Consider the following 12,950-nt stretch of genomic DNA (forward strand, 5'->3'; position numbering starts at 1 on the left):
ATGAGGGACCAGCATTCCTGGTGATGCCACTGGTGATGTCAGCAGAGTTTGGTATAGAGTAGTGAAGTGTGACGTAATTTACACATCCTTTTTTTTTTTCTTTTTTTTTTTTTTTTATCCCACAATTTTGTAACCCATTTTTTCACCCAGTGCCAATTGCCTACGTAATCCTGGGCTCTGCTCTCCCTCTGCCGCGTCTGGGGAGACAACGGACTGACCTCATGCTTCCTTATGCATGAGGAGTCCACGTTGCTTCTTTTCACCTGACAGTGGAGATTTCCCTGGTTTGGACGTAGCGCGTGGAAGGAACACGATATTCCAACCAGTTCCTTTCCCCTCCATCAGGCGCCCCGGCTGGCCAGGGGGAGGCATTATTGAGACCAGGATTACATGCATGTTTTTGTGAGGGTATCAACCCTAGGAGACACAGGGAGAACATGCAAACTCCACACAGAAAGGCCCTATCGCCAACCCCACCTAGGGTGTGGGCACTGATGACGTGGAGGGAGGAACACGCCGCCAGCGCCCACAGCGTCCCCCGGCGGGAATCGAACCCAGGACCTACTAGCTGTGAGGCGAAGCGCTAACCACTGCGCCACCGTGCCCCCGTAATTTACACATATATCCTACCTGGTTTGCGGTTGTCTTCCCCCATTCTGAATACCCATAGACCTTTTTCATATTGCATCATATAAGAACTGTGTTCCAATTATAAACAAATTATCTGAGCGGTTTGACTCATATGGATATGAAGAATCAACTGATGGTGAGAAAACGCTAATGTTACTGTCGCCAAATTAGTAATATTTTCCGCTAGATACAGGCTTTATCAAATATGAGTGAATGACTATCATAAACCATACAGAGCCACCTCGCCGACAATATCGCAAAGAATGTTTGTTTATTTTTGGACCGCAATGCTTATATGAGACGATTTAAGGTGACTCAATGTTATTCTCCATAGAGAACTTACTTCTGTGGAACCGGGGGATGAGCGAGTCACGTCATGACTTCACTGTTCTATAGAAGAGCATTCCAGGTAATGTCTTCATTAACATCCAATGAGGACAGCAGTGCACACCTCGTGGCGCGCTCTGCTTGTGCAAAAGTAGGCCATGCCTACTTGTGCGTGAGGAGCAAGTTGGCACCTCGACAGAGTGCAGTTCTGATTTTATTTATTTTCACTTTCAGATTCTTGTTCGATACCAAGCTAGCTCACACTAACACTGAACGTCAAACAGGCAGAAATCATGACACACATGGGAGTATAAATAGACAAGGACTAAATGGACACACGTGAACTCAACTAGGCAATCAACACGTTAAACAACAACGCTAAAATCTCACATGACACAGATGCTTTCCCGGTAATGGGTTAAACAGGCAGAAACAGAAAGAGAGAAAATATGTCTTGTAATTTATGAATGCTGCTTTATTTTCTAGAAGCACAGAGGAGTGATAGTTTTCTTTGGATCTACGGGTTTGCATAACAAGGAACATCCTTGAATGTTTCTTGCGATGCGTATGGAGTCGGCGTGGTGATTCAGAGGGCGGGCGTTTAGAAGATCTCATCGGTGCATTTGCAGGAGGTGGGACCTGTGGGCGGGCGTTTAGATGATCTCATTGGTGCATTTGCAGGAGGCGGGGCACCAGTCTGCGACGTTTGCGTTGCTGCAGCCCCACTGCTGCTTCAGGTCAGGACAGTTGCTGTACTGGTCAGTGTAAGGACATGGGTTGGCTGAGAGAGACAGAGTGACAGAGAGAGAGAGACAGAGATGTACTGGTCAGTGTAAGGACATGGGTTGGCTGAGAGACATAGAGTGACAGAGAGAGAGAGAGAGAGAGAGACAGAGTGAAAGAGAGAGAGAGACACAGAGACAGAGATGTACTGGTCAGTGTAGGGACATGGGTTGGCTGAGAGACACAGTGACAGAGAGAGAGAGACAGAGATGTACTGGTCAGTGTAGGGACATGGGTTGGCTGAGAGACATAGAGTGACAGAGAGAGAGAGAGAGAGACAGAGATGTACTGGTCAGTGTAGGGACATGGGTTGGCTGAGAGAGACAGAGTGAAAGAGAGAGAGAGAGAGAGACAGAGATGTACTGGTCAGTGTAGGGACATGGGTTGGCTGAGAGACACAGAGTGACAGAGAGACAGAGAGAAGACAGTGAGACGAAGTAGTGAATGCGACGGAGATAGAGAGACAACAGATCAGAGGTCATTGAGTGCCGCGCTGCGAGCTTGTAGATCTGCTATTTTTTTAAAGTCGTGAAAATGTGTGCAAATCTTTGAATATATGTATTTTCAAAGCGAACGTTTGTAACTCAAATTTTGCTTCTGGGTGGTCCCTGGAACTAAATATTTTGAGATGGGGGTCCGTGGCCAAATACATATCATTTTGAAAAGGTTTGAGAACCACTGACATAGTAGTCTCTCAAGAACAGACTAACTGAGCTCCAGTTAAGTGAAAAGGACCTTTTCTTTGACGATGGCTAGCCAGATTGCTGACATAGAAACACAGGGTTTTTTTCTCCAAAAACCTTAGAAGGGTTCAAAAGACACTTATAGAATCGGGTCAAAATTCAAATTTTCTCGATTTTTCAAAAATAGCAGATCTACAAGCTCGCAGCACGGCACTCGGTGCCGCGCTGTGAGCTTGTATATTTGCTATTTTTCAATAGTTAAAGCACATAATAATGATACACACCCGTTCTAAATGGGTTAAAAGAGCCGTTCAAAAGACTGGCTCATTTGGCTCATCTGTATATTTATCATTGTATATTTACCTATTTTTAAGAAGCATTCGTTGAAACATGAACCCACAAGGTGGCAATACATTCCTCTGATGACAATTGAGATAACAATTTTGTATTTACCCATTTTATAAAACGTGTGCGTAAATTAAGCTACCTATGTATTCATGCAACACCTAAAAAAAACAAGCAGGCAACAATGAAATCGCTCCTCCCCTTGTTCTCTGTCTCTCTCACTCACTCACTGTACTCAGTCAGTGCTCAGTGGAGTAGCAAGGAGGAGCTTTTGTGTTAAACCCCTGCTCCGACCCAAATGAACGGCTCCCTACTCCACGAACCGGATCCCATCGTCATCGTTCACTTCAAAGAGCCGTTCAAAAGATTTGATTTGTTCGCGAACGTCGCATCTCTAATTGAATTGATGTAATAGTGAAATATCAATATGTAATTGATTCGATTGACCATATATTTTCCAATTCCAATAAATGATACATCATTTGAAATCTAACATTCTGTGCTTTCGTAACCAAATCTGTAATTAAGCTGAAAAATTACATGGCACTCTTGTGGCTCAAAGCATTGTATTCAGTCACATTTATTTCTCAACTCCTCCTGAAACTTGCTAAAACCTCTAGTTAAAGTACATTTTGAATTACGGACAGAGTATTTCTACATTGCAGTGTTGATTTACAGTAAAAAGAGTACTTCTTTCCACCACTGCTTCACAGTACAATCCACGGTGTGGCAGAAATTCATGCAGAAATATATGGTCACTTACTGCACAGCTTGTTATCACAGGCGTTGGGACAGTCACCACAAGATGGTCCAGACTTGTAGGGGTGGGTGTACTGGTAGTTACCACTGTATGTGGGACACAACATGAAATATTAAAGATTGTATATGATCCGAGAGTGTGAGACAGCAAAACTTTATTTTTATTTTTTTTTCACGTCCATCTACTCACATTAATGAATACATTTTCAGCAATTGTGGGTACTGTAGATGTTTCTACATGTATCTACAGCAGGGGTTTTCAAAGTGGGTGACGGGGCACCCTGGGGTGCCGCGACAGCAGTCCAGGGGTGCCGCGAGATCATTTGATAATATTTGGAATTTATTTGGACACTTGAAAAAATATTTAGTATCATTTTAAACTTGAAGTACAAAGTTATTTTCAGTCAGTTCTAACCAAAATGGTTATTATCTCAACGTTTTCCTCGCATCATAATCACTAAAATATCGTCACTGTCGGACAGAAACCTCGTATCTCCAAGTTTCAAATGTGTACGTCTTTTGGTAAAGCAAAGCCCTGCTTCATCATACAAGACTGTCGCACAAAACCGATCTACAAGCACACAACGCCTTGCGATGCGAGGCGGTGTGTTCTTTGTAAATTGTAACCTTAAACTGCTATGCTGCCCATGGGCAACTGACTTCCCCCCTTGGGATAATAAAGGTATCTATCTATCTATCTATCTATCTATCTATCTATCTATCTATCTATCCATCCATCCATCCATCCATCCATCCATCCAATGCAATCCTTTTGTAGACTCTCAAGACCTGTAAAGGCACATTTGGAACCCGCTCTGCACAACACATTTTGAGATCCTGCCAAAACACCTTTTTCATTTTAAAATGCGGATCGCACGTTTCTCAACTTCATAACAGGTCACTCATATGGAATACTCTACCCTTACTGTCGTCAGTTATAAAACACAAAAATCCAAATCTGTGTGTGATAAAATAATAATTATGTTATATCACATTAAGCACTTGAACCCGATAGCATCCCTATTCTGGTGGGAAGATTTGCTGAATCTCACAATGCATTGCAGCTTGTATACCAGTTGTGACACATAGCAGTAGAAGTATGTGTACTTATGGGGGACAGTACACATAGAAGTATGTGTACACATAGAAGTATGTGTACACATAGAAGTATGTGTACTTATGGGGGACAGTACACATAGAAGTATGTGTACTTATGGGGGGGCAGTAGTGACACACATAGAAGTATTTGTTCTTACGGGGGACAGTGACACACATAGAAGTATGTGTACTTACGGGGGACAGTGACACACATAGAAGCATGTGTACTTACGGGGGACAGTGACACACATAGAAGCATGTGTACTTACGGGGGACAGTGACACACATAGAAGCATGTGTACTTACGGGGGACAGTAAACATAGAAGTATTTGTACTTACGGGGGGCAGTAGTGACACACATAGAAGTATGCGTACTTACGGGGGACAGTAGTGACACACATAGAAGTATTTGTAGGCGGCGTTGGGACAGTGGGCCATGGCACATCCGATCTGGTTGGAGCGGTACCACACCAACTGTACACACACAACACACAATAAAACATCAACTCAGTGTTTAAACAGTTTAAACAGTAACATGATACGCCTGAGGAGTCGATGAAATCTGTCGGGGCCATAGAATGTCCGCGTTAGGTTAGACTACTGCATGTGTACCTGGGTGTAGTGTCCGATCACTCCTCCGTTGATAGACCCCACACCGTAACGATAGTCCTTCACCTCGTCATACCAGGACTGGATGGCGCCGTCCCATGTTTCCTTATAACTGGCCATGTACAGGTTCTCACCACATCCACTGGCTGGAGAGAGAGACAGAGAGACAGAGACAGAGACAGGGAGAGAGAGACACACAGAGAGAGAGAGAGAAGGACTTAAAGGACAACCCTAAATCACTTCTAGGCTCATTTTCCTACTTATATTGATCCAAAATTACTGTCCATGGGGTCTATTAGGCAGAAATGCTTCTGTTTTCCAGTTTGCCCAGCAGAACGTAGCAGCTCTCATAGCATAGAGTTGAGCCTATAAGCCTATCGCTATGACACAAATTGTTGTGGTCAAAAGTGATTTTCTTTTTCATGAATGTGTTACTATTTGTCATTACAAACACATCCATGCCTTGTTTGTCCCACACAAGCCACCACGATCTCATAAATAATGTTTTGGGGTGAGCATTCGGCACAACTGCCAATCAAAGTGACAGTACTGGCCAATCACAGGGCTTCTTGTCCGGGACTTGGCAAAACACATAAAAGCCTAACATCTGTTTAGCAGAGTGTGATGGCTTGTGTGGGACAACGATGACATGGATGTGTTTGTTATGACAACTACTAACACATTCTTGAAAATAAAAACTCTTTTGACCACAACAATTTGTGTCATAGTGATAGGCTTATAGGCTCAACTCTATGCTATGAGAGCTGCTGGGTTCTGCTTGGGAGACTGGACAACAGGAGCATTTCTGCCTAATAGACCCCATGGACAGTCTTTTTGGATCAATATAAGTAGGAAAATGAGCCTAGAAGTGATGTAGGGAGGAGTTGTCCTTTAAGCTGCGTCCAAACCTGAAGCTATTTCTTATATTCTAGTCGTTTCTATCGCTTCAACCTTTTTTCTGCATGGGCACACTTTTCATGTCCCAAGAATCCATTGAGCACACCAACATAATACTAGCCTGATCTCAGACTCTACGCTGGGGCTTGAGTCTGAACTTGTGGCCATTCTATTTGATTGAAAAGGGGAGGGGATTTAAAATTTGAAATTACCAATCACAAGAGATCTGGTGGGAGGGGTTGTGTTTGACTTTTGCACACAAAACATTCCCTCCTCCCCCTCCCCTCAATGACATGCACCAAACAAGTCATTGTCTTTGATGTTTCATTGATTAGAGAGAATCACTAACGAGCTATTCGACACTTGTATGGCTCAATCAATGACTGCAGTTCGGAGCCCTTTTGAAGTTCAGAGGGAGCAATTAAGAACTCTGGTGAGCCACGCAGCCACCCCTCCCTCCACTGTTTCTGTTGATTTTCAAAAGTTAGACGCGCCCCTCCTCCGCATTGCATTGATTTCATTGGTCGGTTTCGGTCGGTTTGAGAAGCTTTCGGTAGCAAGAGACACGTCATATGACACATCCAGACCCAAGAGATGCAGTTCACTCAGAGAGTGGGCGGGTCTATTGGCTGGAGCCAGGCTAACATAATACGGGGGTGTAAATATCGTCACTGTCGGGCTTTCAAGCAGTTTCAAGGGGCACACTTGACCCTTCTCAGGGGCACACCAAAGGTCCCCAGGCACAGTGGTTGAGAAACACTGTTGTAAGGTACAGGAAACAAGACTATCTATCTATCTGTCTATCTGTCTGTCTGTCTCAGTATGCCCAAATATGGAGATGACTGATGTCACGTCATGTGGCCTTTCCTCTAAGTCGTCTAAGCGCTATACTCTAGTAGTTATATGAATTCAAGTTCAATGCTCTCCTATCCCAACTAGAATTGAGGTTGATAAAGTGTCACCGGTGTGTGACCTGTGATCTGTGATGCCAGTATTTGCTCTTTCACTCCAGATGTTTTGTTTATGCTACGAAAGCCACAGGCCAGCTTATCTGAGAGCACTGGAAGCAGGGGCGTCAATTGGGTATGGCAGGGGTATGCAGCTGCCATACCCTGGGTCCAGGGGTGAAAATAAAAGTTACTTTTAAATATAAATCCATGAATGTCTCTTTGTTAAAATACAGTAAAATAAAGTGCAAATTTTAACTAAATGGTCACTTTAACAAGGTATTATAATTATATTCTCCACACTTTTATTCTCCCCATCTTGACAAGATGGTATATGCCCAGGTTCCGCAGGTCAGCTGCACAGTGCAATGCATTATTGTTTATTGTGGCACGTTTACTAAAATGCCAAGTTTAGCTGCACTTGAACAACTGTTCCAGGCTGCCATATCCAGACCAAGAAACCATAAAAACCTGTGTACTGCCACTGACTGAAAGCAGTGGCAGTGCGTCCCACTCATTTTGGCAAGCAACGGTGCTGCTTGCCAAAAACAACAGACATGCTTATCAACTCATTAGTTGAAAAGGAGGGGTTGTTTCAATGCCCTCATATCACACATTAAATAGCATTTGATAAATCTTCGATGCCAATATTTGCTCTCCCGGAAACGGAAGGCAGCTTATCGGATGTAGTGGCAGTGTGTCTGACTCGTGAATTTATTATACACTAGAACGACAGTGTGTCGCTTGCCAAAAAAGAACAGATCTATCTTATCAACGCACCATTGATAAGCTTGCAAGTCTAGCGGAGCATAAGTATGCTATCCGCACAAACAACATGGTAAATCCAATAGCCAGACATTTTAAAGAAATGCACAGTAATGATAGTTTGCTGCGCATTATTGGTCTTGAGCATATAAAACCGCTAACTAGAGGCGGAGATCGGCTCAGAAAATTAAACCAGAGAGAACATTTTGGATCCACTCCCTGGACGCACTGTGTCCTCCAGGTCTGAATGAGGATATAGATTGTGTTTTCTTTAGTACATTTTTGCAGTTATACTTTTCATTGCCTTAAGTTTGCTGCTTTATTTGTTAAATGTATATATATTGTTTTGTTATATATAATTTATTTTTGTTCTCTTTATTTAGTCTTATTGGTAAATTGATTGATTGCTCCAGTGTCTGTTGTCCCTATGTAATAACCTTTTGTGTTGCTCACACACGCACACACACTTGTGCAATTTTGGTTGTGTGTCCTAAGTGCTGATTGACTAGGTCTCTGCAACTCTGCAACCCTTTGTATATAAGGACTTCTGTTTGTCTGTTTGCCTCATATATGCCCTGATGAAATAAATCCATTTTCTGTTACTACGCCGTCTATTTCTCGCCTCAAATGTTTTTAAGGAAACATTCTTGAGAGCAACCTTTAGTTGTAAATGACGCTGTGTGTTTGTTTACATGGCTGACATGTTGGATACGGCACTAAATTCACACAGTGCATCCTGACTGCAGCAGGTGCTCTGAGCCGTTGATGAATTATAGAGCGGAGCGGTCATTATACGCCTATAAATCACAGCTGATTTCAGCGCTCGACCAATCAGAATCAAGCATTCAACCAAGCCGGGTAATAAAATGAAATATTCAAACATCTTTGGACACAGAATCACCAGGAGCCTGGATGGCTTGGATCCAGGCTTAAAGGGATATTCCACTTTCAACAGGGAAACACCTTATTGGCTTTTCTCCTCATAAACACCCATTGTAATTTCAAACTTCATTTTAACCATGATAGATTCATTAAAAACACCCATTATTTCTTCTGGTGACTCATACTACCCACTAAATATGTGAGCAGGCCGTGTTTTATCCCCCCATTCCAGTGCCATTGTCTGCATCCCACATTATGAGACGTAGAGTCAGTGGTCAGTATAATGAGCATTAGTGAGGACCCAGTCTATGAAGATAAGGTCTCATTTTGAGGGGGTCTTACTGCTGATTTTCCTCTGGCTTTCGGGGCTGTGGTTCATGGAGCAGCCGTTGGCCCATCTCTGAGCGTTGGCTGCAGCTTCGTTGTTCCAACTCTGTGGGAACAGAGGACACAGGATGTTAGGCACCCCTACATTATAATTTTCACTCCCAGCACCTTATATTTATAGCATATCGTCGTTGTCGGGTGGAAACCTTGTATGTCCAAAACCGTTCGTTTATATTTATCATCTATAAAATGTACTAAACTAGTGAAAACAGCAGATCTACAAGCACACAACGTATTTTTGGTACTTTTACTTCTACTCCACTACATCAAATATTGTACTTTTACTCCACTACATTTATTTCAAAACTTTACAGTTACTTTGTAGATTTAGATTATCATTACAGAACATACATTAACCACTTCAGCACTATACAGTATACATTTCGTCATGATGCGATCTGCTGTTCTGCTTCAAAATATATCTTTTGTTATATATACATTTTGAACTTGTGAAACAAAATGAGAGTACTTTCTATTTACATTGCAAGTACTTTTCCCACCACTGCCCTTGTCTGAAAATATTGTGTGCCTCCATAAACTAAAATTTGTGTTGTTAAAATGTTTCAAAAAATATTCAATTCACAGCACTGAGAGTGTATGGATTGGCTGGTGAGACACTGGATTGTATTTTATATTGTGTATGTATGTTGTACTCTATGGACCTTCTAGAGAGTGTGAAATAAAGATTGAACTGAATGGAATGCTCTATGAAGGAGTATCTTACCATCTTCAGCATGTTGCTGGCGCTAGGCCTCACGCCTCTCCTCAGAGTGTTGTGTTTGTTCACAATGTCACTCTGGTCTGACCTAGAGACCAGCATAACATCTAGAAGACAAACAAACACAACAAAAAGACAGGAATGAATGTGTGAAATTCTGACAAACAACATTACGTGAAATGTTGTGCAATGTGAAACATTGCAATGACTTTTAAACAATGGTACACTACTCACCCTCCTGCAGGTGCCAGCGCAGAGATGAGATAGAGAGATAGAGAGGAAAGGTTCATTAAAGGTACACTATATTGTGTATCATTATTTTATGCTTTAACTAATTGAAAAATAGGAGATATACAAGCTCACAGCGCGGCACCGAGTGCCGCGCTGCGAGCTGGTAGATCTGCTATTTTTGAAAAATCGTGAAAATCTGAATTTTGACCCGATTCTATAAGTGTCTTTTGAATTGATTTTTTGAAAAACCCTATGTTTCTATGTCAGCAATCTGGCCAGCCATCGTCAACGAAAAGGTCCTTTTCACTTAACTGGAGCTCAGTTTGTCTGTTCTTGAGAGACTACTATGTCAGTGGTTCTCAAACTTTTTCATGTGAAGGACCCCCAAACTGATATGTATTTGGCCACGGAGGCCCCATCTCAAAATATTAGGTCCATTTAGTGCCTAAATGGGTTAATACCTTGCAAAGAGCATGAATTCAAAACACATTTTTGACAATTATGTTCATTAGAAATGCAACCATCTTCATATGGAAACACTACATGAATAAGTCTATCTTTTATACCGTAAAAACAATGTCATAAAGCTTTCTATTTGACAGTGTTATTCATAAGCAATATAAATAAAAGCTAATAACACTTTTAGATAGATATGAATTAACACGTCAACATTCTATTTATTATCCTAATCCCTAAAGTATTTTGGAAACTTTTGAGAATATTTGTACCAACTGAAATGAAAGGTTTAAGGTGGTTAAATATAAGCTGCATAATTGCAGACGCCAATTGTCGCAAAATCCAAATAATTGCATGACGCAAATAGCAATGGAGTTGTCATTTGGCATGGGATGATTTTTGTGGAAAAAATCATCAAGATTAGTGATATTTTCACACTTGTCAAAATATGCTTTCAACTCATTAACCTCCTGAAACCCAGAATCCATAATTATTCTGGGCTATTTTGGGGCTAAGCGATCTGGTATAATGTTTAAAGAAAACAGCATAGTGTAACGCCCAGGACCCATTTTGATGGGTCCCTTCATTTTAGATTTCCAACATTTTGTTTTTAATTATTATTATTTCAAAACATTTTCAAAAAAACAGTCCCCAAAAAGCAAAGATTTTCATAGAAAAAAGAAAATGCTATGGAAGCGACGCGTTGTGCGCGTGTAGATCTGCTGTTTTCACTAGTTTGGGTCCCGGGCAAATGCCTAATCTTTCTTTTGGCTTTGGGCCTCTACCTGTATGGTTTCTGAACCATTGGCAGAGAGGGTTTAAGTGGTAGTGGATGTGTAGCTCAGCAGCTAAAGCAAATTGAGCCCCAGTGTATGACAGGGGGACAATTTCTTGATGAATTAAAATCTCTTCGATTCGATTGAACAATTATCGTTATTATCGTCCCATGTTTTTTTATGTGCTTGCTTTTACAATTTACATTTCACAATTTAGAATTTAGAATTTAAGATTTTAGCAGACACTTTTAATCCAGAGCGATTTACTATAAGCTTGCCTCACTGTTACATTGTTTGTACCTTTTCTGTTTCTAACCCTAACCCTAACCCTGTATCCTTGCTCTGTAAAGCACTTCCAGTTGCATTCATTTTATGAAAGGTGCTATACAAATAAGATTAATTAGAACGGGTACACATTATTGTGTATCATTATTTTATGCTTTAACTATTGAAAAATAGCAGATATACAAGCTCACAGCGCGGCACCGAGTGCAGCACTGCAAGTCAGTAATCTGGCCAGCCATCGTCAAAGAAAAGGTCCTTTTCACTTAACTGGAGCTCAGTTAGTCAGTTCTTGAGAGACTACTATGTCAGTGGTTCTCAAACGTTTTCATGTGAAGGACCCCCAAAATTATATGTATTTGGCCCTACCCTAACCCTAACCCTAACCCGGATCCCCATCTCAAAATATTTAGTTCCAGGGACCACCAAGAAGCAAAATTTTAGTTACAAATGTACGTCTAAAATACATGTATTCAAAGATTTGCACACATTTTCACTACTTTTTCAAAAATAGCAGATCTACAAGCTCGCAGCACGGCACTCGGTGCCGCGCTGTGAGCTTGTATATCTGCTATTTTTCAATAGCTAAAGCATTCAATAATTCTAGGCCTAAATGGCTTAATAGTTGTCATTACTTACGTTGTCCTCAGCCACGGGGGTGGCAGGCACCCTCACAGCCAGCAGAGCCCAGGCCAACAGCAAGGTAAGCATGTACATGGTGCTATCCAAGTATGGCTACTGTGTCTGTGTCCTGACAGCTCTTATATATATATATACACTGTGCTGTACGGTACTTGTGGCTGACACGTGAACTCCTACTCACAGGTACAGTACAGTATGTGTCAAAGTGAAGGACACAGTGTAGATAGGGCTCAGTCAACACTCCACCTGTCAGAGATGTCCTTGACAATTTTTTTTAATGGAAAGGTTCGTTCACGGTTAGAGACGGGTCGTTTTGACCGTGCACCATAACCACTTCAAACCTGCACGTGTTGTCAAGCGGAGTCCCTCAGAGCCCTGTGTCTTTTTTTATTTTCTTTACATTAAATATCTTAGCAGAAAATAGCCGGCCACTGTAGGTCTGATATTTTCCTGCAAAAGTCTTCCCCAGATTACAGACGCTGGAAGTGGTTTGTTTGTTTTAGGGCATTCACGAATAGTGATTTTTAGTATTCGAATTATTCGACCTCAAAGTATTCGAATATTTGACAGGACTGGCCAAACTGTCAAATATTAAGTAAGCAAGAGGCGAACATTGTGGAAATTGTCGATCTACATGCTCACAACGCCTCCCAACATTAAATGTAATACCTACAATTCCAAGTGCTTGTCAGGGTGGGGGTCCCCAGTTCAAATTTGTTTATTTTGGGGGTC

General features: G+C 41.7%; 1 protein-coding gene across 1 annotated transcript; it reads right to left on the bottom strand.

Moving 5' to 3' along the window:
* Positions 1-1,610: 1,610 nt before the first annotated feature.
* On the bottom strand, positions 1,611-12,293 carry LOC308300340 (serotriflin-like; the record flags this gene model as incomplete). Its single annotated transcript, XM_080744156.1, has 8 exons — positions 1,611-1,738; positions 3,532-3,614; positions 5,006-5,100; positions 5,239-5,381; positions 9,069-9,159; positions 9,838-9,938; positions 10,066-10,069; positions 12,216-12,293. 8 exons carry the CDS (start codon positions 12,291-12,293, stop codon positions 1,611-1,613), a joined length of 723 nt encoding a protein of 240 aa, XP_080600282.1.
* Between the last annotated feature and the right edge of the window lie 657 nt (positions 12,294-12,950).

Source organism: Nannobrachium achirus, assembly GCF_963921795.1.
Source record: "Nannobrachium achirus genome assembly, chromosome: 16".
NCBI lineage: Eukaryota > Metazoa > Chordata > Actinopteri > Myctophiformes > Myctophidae > Nannobrachium > Nannobrachium achirus.